This window comes from Eptesicus fuscus, chromosome 13, assembly GCF_027574615.1.
Source record: "Eptesicus fuscus isolate TK198812 chromosome 13, DD_ASM_mEF_20220401, whole genome shotgun sequence".
In the NCBI taxonomy this organism is placed as follows: domain Eukaryota; kingdom Metazoa; phylum Chordata; class Mammalia; order Chiroptera; family Vespertilionidae; genus Eptesicus; species Eptesicus fuscus.
The window spans coordinates 39654648-39674658 of record NC_072485.1 but is presented as its reverse complement, the minus strand read 5'-3'; the positions used below and the strand labels follow the sequence as shown (position 1 = coordinate 39674658).

General features: G+C 52.1%; 1 protein-coding gene across 2 annotated transcripts in view; it reads left to right on the top strand.

Annotated features, from left to right (window-relative positions):
* The window catches only part of SLCO2B1 (solute carrier organic anion transporter family member 2B1), a 61214-nt gene that overhangs the window by 12461 nt on the left and 28742 nt on the right, over positions 1-20011 (top strand). For both annotated transcript variants that reach the window (XM_008149978.3, XM_054725361.1), the window contains exons 2-7: positions 3686-3816; positions 5311-5448; positions 7750-7912; positions 11293-11529; positions 11772-11870; positions 14583-14761. In XM_008149978.3, coding sequence (XP_008148200.2) covers positions 3697-3816; positions 5311-5448; positions 7750-7912; positions 11293-11529; positions 11772-11870; positions 14583-14761 — 936 coding nt within the window. In that variant the 5' untranslated portion in view covers positions 3686-3696. The remainder of the gene's footprint in view (positions 1-3685; positions 3817-5310; positions 5449-7749; positions 7913-11292; positions 11530-11771; positions 11871-14582; positions 14762-20011) is intronic.

Sequence of the window (20011 nt, the reverse complement as noted above, 5' to 3'; positions counted from 1 at the left end):
TATTTAAAAAAGAAAAGTGGAGGGTGTCACTCAGGCTCATGTAGCAGGTCGGTGGTGGTGGGGAGGGCTGGGGCTCAGACCGGGTCTGAGGACCTGGAAACCGACCATGTGCCTGGGATTTGCTCTTGGCAGCTGGAAGGTGATAGAGAAAGCAGCCCCTGAGTCTTTCCAGCAAAGAGCAGGTGGGGAAGGCGGCCCTCCCTCTCAGCTCTCTGAAACCTTGGCCCTCACCACCCCGGACTCAGCTGGTGAGAGGGAAGATAATTCCTGTCCCTGGAGGGGGGTAGCTAGAGGCAGACCCTCTGCCTTGTGGACCTTCCTCCGGAGTCTGACTGACCTGGAAAACAAGGTCTCAGGGCGACGGTCTGATCAGCTTTCCGGGCAGCTGCAGGCAGGTGGCCAGGCAACACCCCAAGTGGACAAGTCTCCTGAAAGGCTAGCCAGACTAGTGACTTGCCAGCAGATGGACACGAGTGGGCCCGTGTGTGGACCAGCCACACAACCCACTGACAGGTGCGCAGACCCCTTGCCTGCTAGCTCTGGAGCTGAGGGCTCCGGCTCTTGGAACTACCTGACCTTCCTGGGGCCCCAAAACTTGTTTGCCTACCTGGAGTGAAAGGCTGGGATTTTTTACTGGGGTCTGGCTCTCTGCTTTTCCCTTCATTCCTACAGCTACCCGGCCCAGGCCAGGTTCACTCCCCCAACTGCCCCTCTCCTGTCAAGGCTGGCCCCTGACAGTCTTCACAGACTGGGAAGGGCCCCCAGGATGTCACAGGAGAAGTTACACACAGCCCTGGACTCAAGACCCTCCTTCTGAGGGGCGCTCTGATCTCTATCAGGACTGTTTGCTGCCGGTCCCTCAGGAGAGGCCTCAGCCCACAGGAAGGGCTCAGAGGGGACTGACAACCTGCCGGACCAGCCCCATTTAGTGACCAACTGACCACTCAATACACTGACTCATGGTCTCAGAACCCAGGGGGTCGGGCCAGTGCTTCCCTCTTCTGCTCAGAGGCTCAGGCTGTGGAATGGGCCACAGGGAAGTGGAAGGTTCTGAGCGGGTCCACTGACCCTCTGTCCCTCTCCCTCCTCTCTCCCTTGGGTTTCTTTCAGAGCTGGGCCTTCAAGTCAGTGACTTTTGCCTTCCCAGCCTCGGCTCCAGCCCATCATCTGGCTGGCCTGGCCCCTTGGCACTGCTGTCTTCCGGGTGCCTGGTTAGGTTAGCTTGGGCTAGTGCACTGTGCTTCTTCCCCTCATCAAACCTGTACAAGGAGCATCGAGCGATGGTGGGATTAACACCTGAGCTTGAGTCCCTGCACCAATGTCATCCCGCAGACCTAGTTACCGCTGAGCCTCGGTGCCCTCCACCAAAGCACAGAGACAATGAAAGCACCAGAGGCACTGAGCTGCGGAGAGCCTGCCCGAGCAGGTAGAGCATGTAGTGAAGCACCTGCAATAGTGACTCCCTGGTCTCTGCTGGTGAGAGCCCTGGGGCTTAGAACGGCCCCGCCGCCGATATCCTCTGGGAGTTTGTTAGGAACCCTTCCGTGAGCTTTGCAGAGTTTCCCTCGCTGCCCTTCACTAAGCCAAAACGCCTCATCGCCTCCCCGTCAGGTGTCACTTTTGTTTCAATATCTCTGAATTTCCTCTGAGTGTTTATGCCCCAAAAAGGCACCCCTCCCCAGCCACACACACTTTCATTTCCTCCGTCAAGCTCCTCTAGCCATTTGAATGGACATTTCTCCAAAGAACATACACAGATGGCCAGCAAGCACATGAAAAGATGCTCAACATCAGTAGCCCTTGGGGGAATGCAAATCAAAACCACATGAGATGTCCCTTCACACCCACAAGGATGGCTATCATCAAGAAGACAGCTAACAATAAGTACTGACAAGAATGCGGAGAAATTGAAGTCATCGTACATTGTTGGCAGGATACAATGGTGCAGCCAGTTGGGAAAACAGTTGGACAGTTCCTCAGAAAGTTAAACATAGAGTTACCGGATGACCCGGGAATTCCACTCCTGGCTATATACCCAAGAGAACTGAAAACATATGTCTAAGTAAAAACCTGTATGTGAATGTTCAGAGCACCTGAAACAACTCAGAGGTCCATCAACAGATGACTGAATAAACATAATGTGGTCTGTGCATACAATGGGATATTATTCAGCCATCGAAAGACACGGAGTACTGATGTATGCTATAACATGCAAGAACCTTGAAAGCTGTGCTAAGTGAAAGAAGCCAGTCACAAAGGACCACGTCGTGTGTGGATTCATGTATATGAATGTATATGAAATACCTGGAATAGGCAAACCCAGAGAGCCAGGAAAGAGATTAGTGGTTGCCAGGAGCTGGAGGATGGAGAAATGGGGCGTGATTGCTAATGGGTATGGGATTCCTTAGTGGGGTGATGGAAACCCCACTGGAATTAGTGGTGATGGTATATAACTTTCTGACTATACTAAAAACCACTGAATTGTGTACTTTAAAGGGCTGTATTTTATGGCATGTGAATTATATCTCAATTTAAAAAAATGTCCTCAAGCTCCCAGGTTCCTAGCGCGAGGAGCACAAACCACCCGCTGGGGCAGTTCCCCGCCTCTGGAGCCCCCTCCCTGAGCGTGCCTTCCAGGCCTGGGCAGAGGTGTCCTCAGATCGGTTTCCAGGCTCCAGAAGGAGCCTGTTGAATGGGAGGAAGCTCCTGCAGGTTGAGAAGCAAATGAAACAATGGAGGAGGCTTCCACAGGAAGTGGAGCCCCGGAGGGGAGGGAGGCCTAGGAGGCCTGGGCTGCCTGAAGGTACGGGAAGGGGGGGGGGGGTTTCCATCTAAGTCAGGGGTGGAGTCTCCCAAGGCCGGACTTCTGGCTCCTCCTTGCGATTAAACCTCAGCAGACCCTAGGAGATGCCTCTGAATGGGCTCAGCTTCCTCTCAAGAGAGTGAGTGGGATATTGACATGATTGCTGTGGCTGCCATGGGAGAAAATGGACCTGTGTGATGGGGCCTGTGTCCCGTTCTACCACCTCTCTGCCTCCTGAGACATCACACCACTTGGGGCCTCAGTTGGGGTGGTGGGGAGGTATGTTAAATAGGAAGACTCTGAGGGCCCTCTTTGCACCAATCACAGCATGGTTTGATATATGATTTGGGGACTGGGCTGGTTAGCTCTGTGATGGCATGCAGGGTGCTCTCCTATGGAGGTGTTGGTATTTATTCCAAACAACCCCCAGGAAAAGTCTTTATGCCCTGACTACGCACCAAGCCTGGACCCTGCACCTGGCCCCAGACGTCTGATCCTATAGGCTAAGCCAGACAGACCCAGACCCAGACTCAGTGTCCAGGAGCACCCGTATGTCACTGCTCCTGCCCAAGGCGGGCTGAGACTGTGCGTCCCTACCCCCGGGGCCACTGCTTGAAGGCTGTGTCGTGGTGAGCAGCTTCTCCCTAGAAGGCAAGTTTATGCTGGGAAGTGTGAAATAGGTGTGAAATAGGTGGTCCCAGGCAGGATCTGGCCAAAGCGGGCACAAGGAGTACACACCCTCTAGCACCTGGGACTCGGGAGTCTGAAGGCGCTTTGACTCTCAGATCCTAACCAACCCCTGAAATACCGTGGACTACCTGGGTCAGGGCCGTTCTCTGGGATTCCATCTTCACTCTGACCCTCTGGCTGTCTGTCCCTCAGGGCCAGTGGTTATGGAGCCCCAGATGCCAGACAAGGACACCAAGGCCGTGATGGGCAGAGAAGACACAGCTGGAGACAAAGCCAGCCCAGACTCTCGGGACTTGCGGCCAAGTGTGTTCCACAGCATCAAGGTACTCCTCAGGGCCTGGCAGCGGCAGGCCCATCCAAACCTGGCAGAGGACTCTCTGCCACTTGCCGGCTGTGTAACACCAAGCAAGTTGCTGCCTTCCTGAGCCCCAGTTTCCTCATCGGCAGAATGGGTGGCTGTGAGAATCAAAGGGATGATCTAGGAAAGCACTTGGCTTGGTTTGGGGCACATGGAAGATGCCCAGCACGAGTTTCCCCTCTTCCAGAAATGAAAAAGGGGCTGCTCTGTGGTGACAGGAGACCAGTGTCTCTACCTCTTGTTTCCCTAGAGTAGCGGTCGGCAAACTCATTAGTCCGCAGAGCCAAATATCAACAGTACAACGATTGAAATTTCTTTTGAGAGCCAAATTTTTAAAACTTAAACTTCTTCTAACGCCACTTCTTCAAAATAGACTCGCCCAGGCTGTGGTATTTTGTGGAAGAGCCACACGCAAGGGGCCAAAGAGCTGCATGTGGCTCGCGAGCCGCGGTTTGCCGACCACTGGCCTAGAGGGAAAGAGAAGGGCCCAGGATCCTGAACCTGTGCGGCAGAGGGGAAGTTGTGTCTCCAGCACAGGCAGCCTCAATATTCCAACGCCCACTGGCACCTACAGGGTGCCAGGCCCTGTGCCAGTGCTGTCTCCACATGATCTCATTTAGTTCTCACGGTTACACGGGGGTGGGGCGGGGCGGGTGTAGAAACATTGCCCTTGTTGTACACGGGGACACCAGACTCAAAAGAACAGAGTGGATGTTATTAAGCTTTGGCATAAAAACTCTATTTTTTAATTCTCTGAGGCTAGGGTTTTTTCCTCTTAGGAATTCTGCCATTTTTTTTAGGAAGCAGGAGGGGGATGTTTGAGGTGGGGCTGGGTAGAGGGGGGTGAGCAGCTTGGGGATTTGGTGAGTACAGGTTGTCTCCCAGGGGAGCTCTGAGGGGAGGTGGGTGGGGGTTGGAGGAGGCCAGCTTGAGGGCTCTGAGGATCAGAGGGGCCTCTCACCAGTCTAGGCCCAGGAAGACCCTACTCTCAGTCATGTGGGTTACTTGAGACCCCAGGCCCCTGAGGGTACCCTGGCAGCTTTTCATTTGTGTGAGAAGCTATGGCTACTCCAATAACTCCCTCTCCCTCTCCCTCTCCCTCTCCCTCTCCCTCTCCCTCTCCCTCTCCCTCTCCCTCTCCCTCTCCCTCTCCCTCTCCCTCTCCCTCTCCCTCTCCCTCTCCCTCTCCCTCTCCCCTCTTTCCCTCTCCCTCTCCCTCTCCCCCTCTCTCTCCTCCTCCTTCTCCCCATCTCTCCTCCTGTTCTTGACTCTCCCTTACTCTCTCCTCCTGTGTGTATGTCTCCCTCACTGTTTCCCCATCTCTATTCCTTGCTCCTCTCATGGCCTTACTCTTCCTCCTTCCCCAACCCCATCTCTGTCCCCCCGTGCCTCTATCTCCCCACTGTCTCCCTGTCCCTCTGCCCACTGCATCGCTGTGTCCCCTCCCTCCCTCCGGCAGTTCTTCGTCCTGTGCCACAGTCTGCTGCAGCTGGCACAGCTCATGATCTCCGGCTACCTCAAGAGCTCCATCTCAACGGTGGAGAAACGATTTGGCCTCTCCAGCCAGACCTCGGGGCTGCTGGCTGCCTTCAATGAGGTACTGGCTTTGCCCCAGCCACAGGGTGGATGGGAGGTAGACTCGCACTCCCACCAACCCCCATCCTCTTCTCTCACTGGTCCAACATACATCCTTCCCCTCCGAGGACCTGCAGGCTACCCCATCACAGCGTTGTCTTGGCCAATAAGGGACAAGCCACGTGTTAGGACAAGGCCTAATGAGAAGACCTCCCCTCCTGTACAGTCACAGTATAGGCAATCCTGCCTTGGGGGGCCCATTAGTGGGGCTGTTTTAGAGCTAGCCACTGCCCCCATATTCACCCCTCTCTCTCCCTTTGATTCCCGTTCCCTTTCAGGCACCTGGCTATTGCCTGTCCCAGGAAAGGATCAGAGGAAATCATTTCAACGGCAGTGAGAGAGGGTTACGTTAGATCAGAGGCAGAACTTTGGAACCTTGGGGTGGTTGGGGAGAGGTTGATACCAGAGCAGGATGTATTGACCTCAGAGTTGTCTAGGGATCCAGGGCCTCTGCCTCTGGGGCCAACAGTCAGGGAGGAGTAGATAAATGGCTTTGTGTGGATTTGGAGATCAGAGTCCAGCTGTGCCAGCCGCTCCCCCACCAGATGTCTGGAGAAGGCCACTGTCTGGAAGTCACTTTCACTTCCCCAGCCCCAGCAGATTCCTGTGAACTTCTCTCCCCACTGGGTGATGTGTCACATGCTTCCCAAACCAAGTTTGCCAGCTCCACAGCGTTCCCAGATGTCCCTTAGACCCACCTCCAGACCTCAGGGGAGGGGGAAGAGAAAGTCATTGTCTAGCTCTGGGACCCTGGTCAAGCCACTGTCTCTGGGCCTCCGTGTCCCATCTATACAGTGGAGAGTGGCTGTCCTTCTGTTGGAGGTGGCGGGAAGGGCAGCAGGTGTTAGACCAGTGGGGACAGACCAGACCTGGGTTCAGCAACCTTGGTGCTTGGGTTTTGGCTGGGAAAGAATTCAGAGCCAAGACTCCAACTATAAGAGACCATTTATTGGTAAATTTATTGGTAAATTACAGAGGTAGAAAAGGTAATTCCTAGAAGAAATGGGCTTAGTGAGCAAGTTCTAGAGGTAAAGGAAGAGCCCTTGGAGCTTGGGAGTGAGGAAGCTAACGGTAACTCGGTAACTCGCCTGGGGAGGAGGGGGAGAGGGAGAGGGAAAGGGGAGGGAAAGAGGAAGGAAGTGCTCCTGGGAGGGAGACTGGGCTGGGTCCTCCAGCCGAAGGGTTTAAGGGTGGAGGTTTTAGGGGAGGTCTGGGGGAAGATCTCAATAGAATACGCAGTAGCTTTCCAGGTGTCCTTCCAGGATCTAGTCTCCACTGATTGGTTGGCACGAGGGCCGGGGGTCATTATCCAATGCAGCTGGTCCTGAGGGCAGCCATGGGGTCGCTGGTCTGGTTTTGCTGCTTTTCTGGGCCTGGAGCTGAAATACAACTGAGGCCTCCTTGTTATCTCTCGTGACGAAAGGTGAGGGGGTCCAAACCATATGACCTTCTCCAAACATCTGGTGGAGGAGCAGCTGGCACAGCTGGACTCTCTGATCTCCAAATCCATGCAAAGCAGTTTATCCAAATCCACCCTACAATTGTCCTTTGCTAGGCTTTCCACCTGGTGACCTTCTGTTCCTGGCCCATTGTCCTTGCTCTGCTCACATCTGTCTAACTGCCTACCACACCTCTCAGGGTCAGTCCTCCTCCCAGCCCTCTACTGATACTGCCCCACTCCACCAGCAAGGAGCCTGGGGCTCGGGGTGAGGACCTCACCCAAAGTCAGCAGCCAGGAAGCAGTAGAGTGGGATACAGATGCTGACAGAAGGGCCTGCTTTTTACTTTCAAGCTCTTGTCCCCTCCAGTGCCCATATCCTAGGATTTTGATTCCAAGGTTCAAAATTCCAAGCCTTAGTCATCGTTATTTGTTTCTCTCATTCATGACATCTCAGAAATCAAAACCCCTTTCCTTGACTGCCCCCTTCATACGCTAATACGGCCGTGACTTTCAACCTTTTCATCTCATGGCACTCATAAACTAAAATTCTGGGGCACACCTGTTGAACATCGCTGTAATATGGGATCCAACCCATGTTCCAGAATGGAATTGAACTTCTAACCTTGTCCACTCTGCCCTCATTTCTCTCCCCTAATAGGGTAGTGGGGCCTTTCCTAGGAGGACCCAGAATCTGATTCTTATGTAGTCTGCTAGTCCATTATACAGATGGGAACACTGGGGTTGGCGATAGAGGCATGGATGGTGTAGACCTCCAGCTCTGGGTTCTACTCCACTTTAATGGGTCCCCTCATCCTTCTGCAGGTGGGGAACACAGCCCTGATTGTGTTTGTGAGCTATTTTGGCAGCAGGGTACACCGACCCCGACTGATCGGCTGTGGGGCTATCCTTGTGGCCCTGGCGGGCCTGCTCATGACCCTCCCACACTTCATCTCGGAGCCATACCACTACGACCGCACCAGCCCCGGTAAGAGCAGGAGGGGCTGGGCAGGAGGTGGACATGAGGGGCAGCATTACAGCGCACCAGGGCCCATCCCCAGGCCTTCATTCTGGCCTTGCTTCCCAGGACACTTCCCCACCCCTCCCCCACTGCCTCCCTCATCCCAGCTTGGTGCTGGGGAGTGGGGTAGGGTAAGGGCCTGTTTGTATGTCACGGCTTCTTTTGAGGCAAATTTACACCACAGTCTGCTTTGGGACCTGGCAGTAGTAGGTCCTCAGGGAATGCCTGTGGAATAATCACAGTATCACACACCACTTACTATGCACTAGACTAGACACTGTTCTAAGCACTTTGCATGTATTCGTGCATTTAATCTTCACCAGAAGCCAAGAGGCTGATGAAAGAAAGAAGGAGTGAAGAAACAAACTGAAAAATGAAAGAATTTCAGACAGGAATAGTGAAGCCCCTGTTCAGCCCACTGGGATTTTTTGTCAAAGGCCTGCTGGTTGCCTGTCCCTTAGAGAACAAGCCAAGCAGCCTTAGCATTTGCTCATTCCTTCTTTCTCCCATCCACCCGTTTACCCATCCACCCGCCCACCCACCACCCCGCGTTTTACAACACTCTGAGCAGGTGCTATCACCCTGTTTTACAAGCAAGGGAACTGAAGCTCAGGGAGGGAGGGACTTCCCCAAGGCACACAGCTACCAGAGCTGTGACACGCCCAGGTAGCCGGGCCCTAGAACCCTTGCTCTGAATTACTGAGTTATTCTGGTTCTGAATTCTCCATTTCTGTAGAACTTCCATAGTAGGAGACCTTTGAAAAACGAGGAAATGGAGGCTCAGAGGGCTGAAACGGGTCACAGTCTTCAGCTCAGGCAGCCTCGTTGTGTTGTAGGTGGCGGGAACGGCACCAGGTGTTAGACCGGTGGGGTCAGACCAGACCTGGGTTTAGCAACCTCGGTACTTGGGTTCTGGCTAGGAAAGAATTCAGAGCCAAGACCAAAGCTGTAAGGGAACATTTATTTGGTAAATCACAGAGGTAGAAGAAGTAATTCCTAGAAGAATTGGGCTTAGGAAATAAGTTATGGAGGTAAAGGATGGGCCCTTGGAGCCTGGGAGTGAGGAAGCTAATGGTAACACATGATGGGGAGCAGGGAGGCCAAGAGGAAGAAAGGGAAAGGCATAGGCATGCTCCCCAGAGGGAGAGCTGCGCTGGGTCCTCCTTCCTAAGGGTTTAAGGGTGGAGATTTTATGGGAGGTCCCAGGGGAATATATATATATATATATATATATATATATATATATATATCAGAGGCCCGTGCACTGGTGGGGTCCCTCGGCCTGGCCTGTGGGGATCAGGTGAAACTGGCTCTCTCTGACATCCCCCGAAGGGACCCAGATTGCCAAGGGACCCCACCAGTGCATGGATCCGGGCCTCTAGTATGCATATAAGATCTTTGGTTAATCTCTTCCTGCCCTCCCCCCCAACCCCCTTCCCTCTGAGATTCATCAATCTGTTCCATGTTTCCATGCCTGTGCGTTGAGCATCTGCCCCCTAGTGGTCAGTGCGTATCATAGCTACCAGTTGAAAGGTCAAACGGTAAAACAGGCACTTAGGCTTTTATATATATAAATATCTCATTGATTTCAGAGAGGAAGGGAGAGGGAGAAAGAGATAGAAATATCCATGATGAGAGAGAATCATGGATCAGCTGCCTCCTGCATAGCCCCACACTGGGGATCAAGCCTGCAACACGGGCGTGTGCCTGACCAGGAATTGAACCGGGACCTCATGGTTGATAGGTCGATGCTCAACCACTGAGCCACACCAGCTAGACTACAGTATTTTCTATCTGGCCCTTTCCAAAAAAGCGTTTGATGACTTAAAATTGAGGCTTGTCCTTGCTCTTGAAGGGGTCACAGTCAGGTCAGGAAAATGAGAAGCAGTTGGTCGTCGGTCAAGGTGGGCTGGAGCCAGCAAAGCCCCGCTGGAGAGCAGAGTATTAGTTTTAGGAGCTTGGGGAGTGGATTAGCTCACTGGGGCTGCCCTGACAAACTACCCCAGCTGGGCGGCTCAAACAACAGAAGTTCTCTCCCATATCCGGAGGCTGGAAGTCCAGGACGAAGGTGTCTGCAGGGCTGGTTTCTCCTGAGGCCTCTCCTTGGCTCCTCCCTGTGTCCTCCCGTGGCTGTCCCTGCATGGGTGTCTGTGTCCTAATCGCCTCTTATCAGGACACTAATTCCCAGGGGATGATCCTAACAGGACATTCAGCAGCTTTCCAGGTGTGTCCTTTCAGGGCCCAGTCTCCACTGATTGATTGGTCAGCACCAAGGCAGGGGGTCATTATCCAGTGCAGCTGGTCCTGAGGTCAGCCATGGGGTCGCTGATCTGGTTTTGTTTCTTTCCTGGGCCCAAAGCTGAAATACAACTGAGGCGGAGATGTTAACTCTAGGAAGGAAAGGTGAGGGGGTCCAAACCTCATGACCAGTGATATGCTAGGGGAGGAAAGGTCACCCTGGGGGCGAAGTCCCACCCTGCAATTATCCTTTGCTAGGCACCTGGGGCTTTCCGCCCTGGTGATCTTCTGTACCTGGCCCACTGTCCTCGCTCTGCTCATGTCTGTCTAACTGCCTACCACAGATGGAATGTCTGGATTGTTAACCTTGGTTAATGCACCTTTTCCTCAACCCCAGTTCCTGGAAAGGGCTGGACAGGCCGCAGAGGGAAGGCCACTTCTGCACCCATATTTGGGATAATAATAGCATGAGGGTCTTAAGTTTGCTCACCAAATATTGGTTAGTTACAGGGAACAAATGTCTGGTACTAAATTAAGAAATGACCTTTAAGTGCACTTTACATCTGTGTCCCGAGCTGACACTGAGCCCTCCTCAGAATGAAGGCCAAGGGTCCTAGAACCCTCCACAATCCAGCCCCAGCATCCCTCCCCTGCCAGCCCTACCTTCAGCCCTGGCCTTGCCCCCTCACACTCTGGGGCCAGCAGTGCTGAACTTCCTAAGCCCCGGGTTTGCAATGCACTGTGACCTGGAACAGCCCTCCCCAAGTTCTTTTTCTGGAAAATCTTGTTTGTTCATCTCAACCCAGTTCAAACTCGACCTCCTTTGACAGCCCCACCCCACGAGAGAGCACATACCTCTGCTCAGAAAGGTAGTATAGGGTGGTTTAAGAGCGAGGACCCAAAGCCGGGCTGCCTGGGTTCGGATCCTGACCCCACCCTTGCTAGTTGCTGCCTGAGAACTCACCTGTGAACTCAGGATAATGAGAGCAATCCCCCCTGAGGTTTGTTGTGATGGAAATACACAAGCTCTTAGATCAGTACCTTGCGTCCAGGAAGTGCTGTTATAAAAAAGCCTTAGCTATTGTCATCATATTTTTATCACCTCTCAGGGGACATGCCACAGGACTTCGAGGCTTCCCTGTGCCTGACCACAACCTCGGCCCCTGCCCCGACCCCCTCCAATGGCAGTAGCTGTTCCAGCTACACGGAGGCCCAGCATCTGGCCGCGGTGGGAATCATGTTCATGGCACAGACCCTGCTCGGTGTGGGCGGTGTGCCCATCCAGCCCTTCGGCATCTCCTATATCGATGACTTTGCCCATGACAACAACTCTCCCCTTTACCTCGGTGAGGAGTGGTACCACCCCCCGGGCTCTGAGGGAGGGCCAGGCTCAGGTGGGAGGACCAGAGGCCTGGAGTGAGGGGGGCCAGGGGGGCTAGCCTCTGTCCCATGTGGCCAGTGGAAGTTCAGAGTAGCCCTGGGAAATTTCCCGGGCTCAACCCGGGGAGATAGGTTGCTCTTGCTCAGTGGGAACTGACCTGCAGGGAAGCCAGGGTCAGAATGGCCTAACCTAGGTTTTATGTTGCAGGTTTCCTGTTTGCAGTGACGATGATGGGACCAGGCATGGCCTATGGGCTGGGTGGCCTCATGCTGCGCCTTTATGTGGACATTGACCGAATGCCAGAAGGTGAGCCCCAAGGCCACACAGCTGCCCCCAGGGGCACATGGATGCTAGCTAACTGCCTGCTGGTCTCCCAGGAGACACTGAGCCAGGCAGTCCAGGTTCAGATCCCAGCAATTCCGCTGACCTTGGACATGCTTCTTAACCTCTCTTTTTCCTCATCTGTGAGATAGTCTCTGTCCTGTCTACCTCCCAAAGGTGCAATCAGAATCCAGTGAGATGACGGAGATAAGCTGTGAAGCACCATGAGATAAGGAACTAGGATTGTTGTCACTGTTGTTATCACATCTTCACCCTGTTCCATCCCTGAGTCCCCCAGGTCCCCAGCCCTGTGGGCAGACAGGGGTGCATACTCTCTTAGCCCTCGGGGAGCTCCCATCTTTAGGGGGAGAAGACCCAGGTGAAGCGGAGAGGACACTGGCGTGTCAGAGAAAATGTTTGGAGCAGGACTCAGTTCCCTTGGGCCTCTCTCTGATGAATTTACTGGGTGGCCTCTAAGGACCCTTCTAGTTCTGACCACCTCAGAGTTTGGGAACCTATGTTGAGGGCACCATTTGGGGAACAGTGGTCTCTGACCCAGGTAGTGGTCAGAGTGGGCCAAGGGATGGGACTGGAACTTGGTATGAAGGCAACCAAGAGGGAGGAGTTGGGGGGGGGGGGGGGGGGGGTGTCCTGACGCTCTGGTGCCCTGTGGGGAGTGGGAAAACATTCCTTTTAGAACAAGTCACTGTGGCATCTCAGCCGCCTGCTTGTCACACCAAGCAGTTCTGAGCCCCAGCTATGCCTTCTGCATTGCTGCTCAGAAGTCCTGTCCCTTACCTGGAGAGTTCCCAGGAATCCCTAGAAGCCTCAGGTGATAGACGTACAATTAGGTGGACATGCTGATTCTGCTCTTGCTCTCTGGTTCTGCTCAATGATGCCTCCAGCCAGGACAGGTCTGGGCAGCTCTGAACAAGAGTCACTAGGACAGCCCCGCCCTACCCCACCACACCTCCCTTTCTGCTAGAAAACTGGGCCTGGGAGCCAAGTGGGACCTCTGGTTAGCACTCTGCTCTCTCTCTCTTGAAGTATAACTCGTGGGAATCAGGCCTCCCTAGGTTCCTAAGACACACCCCAGCTCTTTTGGCATCATCCTGCAGATGTGGCACCTCCACAGACAGATGTGAATTCCTAGTATCTTCTTTCTCTCTGGGGAATTTCATGGGGTGGGTGGATCATGTCCGCTGCAGGCACAGACTGGTACGTGAGGAGTGGAGGAGTTGGGGAGATACATGTGTGAGCCCTCACCAGCCTGGCACAGAAACTGGGGGAATAGTAAGTGGAGGAGGGCATCGGTGCTAAAGCCAACTCCATTCCCAGCTTTACAGATACATTTGCTGAGTGCCAACTGTGTACCCTGGCCTCTGCCCAGGAGGCGCTCGGGATCAACTACCTGGGAGCCAGTCTGACTCATGGGGCTGCATCCATCTGTAATAATAAAAGGGTAATATGCTAATTAGAATGGATGTCCTTCTGGACGACCTTCTGGATGAAGCCGGGGCTGTGAGGGAAGCACGGGTCCCAGGTGCCAGAGGGAAGCTGGTACCAGCAGCCGGGGGCAAGAAGGCCTACTCTTTCACGAATTTTGTGCATCGGGCCTCTAGTGTTATTATAAAGTGTTTGCAGATACACTGGCAATTGATGGAGGAGGAATCCAACTCAGCCTTGGGGTTAAGAGGTTTGATGGGGGGATGTGGGCACTCCAGACAATTATCCAGATTATATGGGATAATCTAGTCCTAATTACACCTGGTGGAAGATCAAAATCACCTGGGGGACTTGTTAAAGCTACAGATTCCTTGGTCACCTTCCCACCCCACCCCATGATATTTCTAAGTTAGTTTTAAGTCAGACCAGGTGTTTTTGATAAGCACCTCTGGTGATTTTAACCCTTTGCACTCGCTTGCTTTTTTCTCAATTTCTTTATTCTAATGCTAACCGTGTTGAGTCACACTTGACATCCGAGTGCAAAAGGTTAATCATCCTGCATGTCTGAGAACCACAAGAGTAGTCCTAACCATCAATTTATATATATAAAAACCTAATATGCAAAGTATCCCCTCAGCAGTTTGATCACTCACTATGATGTGCACTGACCACCAGGGGGCAGCGTGGAACAAAGGAAGGTCCTGGCTGGCAGCCAGCGGCCACTAGGGACCCTACCCATGCACGAGTTTTGTGCACTGGGCCTCTAGTTTAATAATGATAACAATAGTAACAGTAAAATGGAGAAGTGCAAACACCTATATAGAACATACTGTGTGCTAGTACTATTCTAAGTGCTTTTTACATGTATTTATTTCTATGATTCTCACAACAACCCTCTGATGTACGTACTACTAATATCGGTATTTTACAGAGGAAGAAACTGAGGCACAAAGGGGTTAAGTAACTTGCCCAAAGTTATGTTAGTAATGGAATTCAGACCCAGCAGCCCATTTCCAAAGTCCATGACCTTGACCATTACACACGTTGCTTTAGTAGTTGAAAAAGCCACGGCCCAAATGGTCAGGGACCTGCCCAAAGTCATGCAGGACATAAATGGTAGCACCAGGATCATAATCTAGGTCTCCTGACTCCCTCCTAGCCAACCTTATGTCTCAGAGGTCAGTCCTAGGGTGGTGGCCAAGAATCGAGGGTCCATCTTGAACCTAATAGCACCATGGTCTTCTCTTCCAGGTGGTATCAACTTGACCTCGAAGGACCCCCGATGGGTGGGTGCCTGGTGGCTGGGCTTCCTCATCTCTGCTGTCGCCGTGGCCCTGGCTGCCATCCCCTACTTCTTCTTCCCCAGGGAGATGACCAAGGAGAAAGATGAGCTTCACTTCCGGCGAAGGGTCTTGGCAATTGTCAGCAAAGTAAGCTCCCTCTATGTCTCCACCTTGGTCCAGGCTCAAGCCCCCACTGATGTGTCCTCCTATGTAACATTAAACTTCATCCCTCCTGGGCACTGCACAGTTACAAAGCCACTCCTGTTGTTCCACTGCATCCCCCCAATATCCCTAAGCAGGGAGCATTTCCTGCCCCTCCCACAGCTGAGGTGATTAAGGGCCAGAGATGGAAGTGACCTGCCCAAGATCACAAATTTTATTAGGCTCTGAAATTTTGTGCATTCACTGTGTTCTTTCCCCAGGTATGGGAGTGTAAAGGAATAGCACTCCTGGGTTTCTCCTTTACTCACACATATACTTCTGTGACCACATTCCCTGCGGCATCTGCTGGGTGTCCTACAACTTAACTTCATTCTATCTACCAGGAGAGAGCATCAGATCCCATAGCTTAAGGGCTCCGTCCCACAAGACTGCCCTGCTTTAGAGGCCCATCACAAGGAGGAGGTCCCAGGTTCCCCACAACTTCATTCCAACTTGGCTACAGATCAGAGGTTCCCACACGCCCTCCTTGGATTCAGTGATTTGCTAGGATGGCTCACAGAACTCAGGGAAACATGTTTATCAGTTTATTACATATTAAAGGATGTGATAAAGGATACAGATGAACGGCTAGATGAAGGGATACATAGGCGAGGTCTGCGAGGGTCCCCAGTGCTTCTGTCCCTGTGGAGTTGGGGTGTGTCACTCACCAGCCTGGAAGCTCCCCACGCCCACATTGTTGGGAGGCTTCATCAAGTAGCGAGATCAGTTATTAACTCCGTTCCCAGCCCCTCTCCCCGTGCTGAAGAACGGAAGGATGGGGCTGACGTTCCAAGTTTCTCATCATCACTTGGTCTTTCTGTGACCAGCCCTCCCCTAGGACTCCACTAAAATCTTCTGTTCAAAACAAAAGATGCTCCTGTCAACCCAGGAAGTTCCAAAGGTCCTAGGAGCTGTGTGTCCAGAACCAGGGCCAAAGTCTACATGTTAGAACAAACAATTCTCCTAGCACGCCTGTTTACAAGACTTTTAGGAGCTCTGCGTCAGGAACGGGGGACAGAGACCTGCATATGTATAACATATACAATATAATATACATATATAATTATTTCACAGGCAAGTCATTGGTGATAAATCACAAGCATAAATTAAGTCAGTTGTTGATAAGTAGTTCTAATTTCAAAGGGACGTTTATAAAAAAAAAACATGTTGAATATTTTGCAGCAAGAATAATTCTACTTAATGTGGCAGGGTGGTGCATTTACATATGCTTTTGCTGTAATATATGATATCGCCTCCTTCTCAGACTAGGCAAGTTTGGGCCTAGGAGCAAGGACTGAGAACGGCTCTGCCTAGAAAAGCTGGGATTTGAGCCCAAGTCTCTCTGACCCCAGACCAGGCTTCTCTAGGAATCTTCCCGCCTCATCCCCCTGCTGGAGCACAGGGTGTATGTGTGGGGCCCCAAGAAAAAGGATGTTGGAACCGCCAGCAGGGGCCAGACCAGGAGGACCCTTGCCTGCCTGTCAGCTTCCACAGCAGCAGGTGGCCCCGGAGGGAGGGTAGGCAGGGGCCCTGTGGCTCTAGGCAGAGACCGAACTGCAACAGGCAGTGAAGTGGGTAGAGAGCGGCTGCAGGCCGGGAGGCTGAGGTGGCAGTGATGGCCTTGGCCCGGGAGCAACCAGTGCATGGGCAGTGAGGTGGGGCATGGGAATGAGTCCGGGAGACACCCAGGGCCGCTGCTCTGTTGTGGGATGTCCCAGAGACAGTGAAGGGCTGTGCTGGTGCTGGATCAGAGTCAGGGGAGGCACGTGACGCACTGAGAGGGAGCAGTTTCGGGGAAAAGGAAAGCTTGGAACCACAGATGGTCCTTCCCGGTTCTGCCAAGCCCAGGTCAAAATCTGAATGAGCTAGGATTCCTAGAACTGGGGGAAGAGTTCTTAGAAGCGAGGGTGATCATAGAGGAAAGGGAGAGCCTGGGTCGCTGGTTATGGGTAATCTCCAAGCTGAGTCTTAATACAGAACAGAAAGAATGGCCATGTGGGCGTTGGGGTGGATTCGGTAGAAGAGATTTGTCATTGCTGGGCTCAGTCACATGTCAGTCATGTGACCTTGAGCAAGTCACTCTCTTATTGTGTTCTGTTGTAAAAGACGCTGAGGTTGGATCCCAGGAGCATATTCTGTGCACCTGGCTTCTGAGAATGTGCAATTCTTTGAGTTGGAGCTGCTGTGATGCAGAGATTTGGATGTTAAGAGGTCTGTGTCTGTGATGCCTTGAAACCCTGGTCCCCAGGCTGTGAACTTGTCTGGCTGTCTGGATTCATTCTGTCAGTGCATTGGGGATGAGAAGTAGGGAGGGAAGGGGGTGAGAGGTTCTTAAAAAAGAACCAAAGGCTGAGAACATGATGATCTGCTTCCAGCAGCTCTCAGGCAATAAATATTGATGTGGGAGGAATTGTTCCCCTGCCTCCTGAGGCTGCCTTGACTGTGTCTGCTTAAGTTACTGGGGCTGGCCCAGCTCTCTCAGGCTGCTGATGGGAGGTGGATGGACCAGGAGGAAGGGCCCATTAGGTGGAATCGGCTGCATGGGATGTGTTATCCTCTGCAGGGTGTGGGGACAGACAGGGGGAGAAAGTGAAGAAAAGATTACTTCTGAAATCCCTTCCAGTATCCCCTCCCAGGTTCAGGGGTCCCCTAAAAACCCTCCTACAAGTAAAAGCAGTTTCCAATGATACCCAGGAGACGGTGGGATGTAATATAAGCTTTGTATGACCCAGAGAAGGTCTCTGAACTCAGTCTCACTTCAATTGGACAGTTCTACTTTTATGTATTTTTATTTCAGTCTTTTGAGTGAGATTTTAATTGGGAAAAGGGTTCTGTTGCTAAAAACCAGTTTTAAAAACACTTATCTAGTCCAGTACCCCCATTTGACAGAGGAAGAGACTGAGGCTAAAGAAGAGAGGAGATTGGCAGCTGATGTGGCCCAAAAGGCACCAACAGGGGCAGAAGTCAGACACATGGTTTGTGCACCATAGTGACCCGGGTATGAATCCTGGCTCTGACACTTACTGATTCTGAAATCTATAAAATGGGTATAATCAGCTCTAGCCGGCTTGGCTCAGTGGATAGAGCGTCAGCCTGTGGACTGAAGGGTCCCAGGTTCGATTCCAGTCAAGGGCACTTAACTCGGTTGCAGGCTCCTCCCTGGTCCAGGCCCTGGTCGGGGCTCATGCAGGAGGCAACCAATTGATGTGTTTCGCTCACATCAATATTTCTCTCTGTCTTCCCCTCTCTCTTCCACTCTCTCTAAAATATCAATGGAAAAAATATCCTCGGGTGGGGATTAAAAAAATAAATAAGTAAATAAAATGGGTATAATCATAAAATCTACATCTTGAGTTTTTTGGAAGAATGAAATAAGGCAAAGTGGTGAGGTAGGCAGTTTAATGCCTGACACGCGGGTTCAATAACCAGGAGCACTTGTTCTTAGTATCTTTCCCTGATCAGGCCAACTCTTCGGAGGAAAACTAGTGGAAAATTACCTTTTTTCTAATTCTCTTTTTATAGGCTTTTCTATATTCTACTTTCACTATATTCCGTAGAAGGTTTAAGACAGCTTACACCAAACACATGTGCAGTACTAGTAAACAAGTGGGAAGTTAGGCTAACGGGTATTGCTTACTTTGTACCACGTGCTGCTCTAAGCCCTTGATGTATTCTCCCACTTAATCTTCATTACCCACCTATGAAATAGGGTTCGTTACTAGCCCCATTTTACACCCGAGGGACCGAGTCACAGAGGGATTAAATAGCCTGATCACATGACGAGTGAATGTTGAAGCTGCGATCCAGACCCAGGAAGAGCATTGCCAGAGCTCAACCAAGGCCAAAAAGCTGGACAACAGAAATAACAGAAAAAGGTTATCAGACTTAGAGAAAGAAACATCAAAGTGTGACCAGCCAGCATGGCTCAGCGGTTGAGCACCGACCTGTGAACTAGGAGGTCATGGGGTTGCAGGCTTGATCCCTAGTGTGGGGCGTGCAGGAGGCAGCCGATCAATGACTCTCTCTCATTATTGATGTTTCTATCTCTCTCTTCCTCTCCTTTCCTCTCTGAAATCAATAAAAAAAAATATATTTTTTTAAAAAAGAGAAACATGGAAGTGTGGAACATAAAGATAAAGTCAGTTCATGTCATTGAGCCTCTTATTTGTTTCTGAGCTTGCTGGCAGCCAAAGGGAAAGAGGAGCATGGCCAGTTGCATGAATCTCATGATAAGAAAGCCAGAAGCATGTTGTGCTCCTCGCAGAAGTTCAGATCCCCAGGCGCTCTACTACAAACCACGGCCTCCCTCCTGTCGGGGAAAGGAAGTGTAATGGATACCCCCATCCCTGTGGCTGCTTTCTGTGGCCACACGTGATGGAAGCTGAGGGCTGACAGAGGTTCCCTATCACTTGCCAGGCTCAGCCTTGGCTTCCCGGGGGCTGGGGACACAGCTCCGGGCCAGAACCTCCTAGGATTCCAGCTTCCCCTGAGGACAGCTCCTGGATCCCTGGTGACCTGGCAGACAGTGGGGCCTTCCAAGCACCAGACCCGTGGTTGGCAAACTGCGGCTCGCGAGCCACATGCGGCTCTTTGGCCCCTTGAGCGTGGCTCTTCCACAAAATACCACGGCCTGGGCGAGTCTATTTTGAAGAAGTGGCGTTAGAAGAAGTTTAAGTTTAAAAAATTTGGCTCTCAAAAGAAATTTCAATCGTTGTGCTGTTGATATTCTGCTCTGTTGACTAATGAGTTTGTCGACCACTGCACCAGACCACACAGTGTCCCGAGCCCTGCAGGCTTGCAGCAGTCAGCACCACACAGCCCCAAGAGGGGAAATTCTAACCAGCTCTCAGCCCAGCCTGCTGACCTGGGCAAACCACAGCCAGATGGGTCGGACTCCAAGCCCTGCTCTGAGCAGAGGCATGTTTCCTGTTTCTGGAGCCCGCTATTAGTCAGGAGTCCTCAACACAGATCTGGGGAAAGGGGGTGGGCATTTGTGGAGCGCACAGAGACGGGAGCCAGGGACAGAGAGTGCTCCTGGCACCCGAGGGCTGTCAACTGCTTGGCTGTTTATTTGCCTCAGTTTCCCTCTCCCACTTGTCCTGGCTTCCTAGCCTGTGTCACGATGCCCTTGCTTCAGATGACTTCTCCCTTCCTGTCTATCCAAATCTCAAACCTCACTTCTCCCTGGATGCCTTC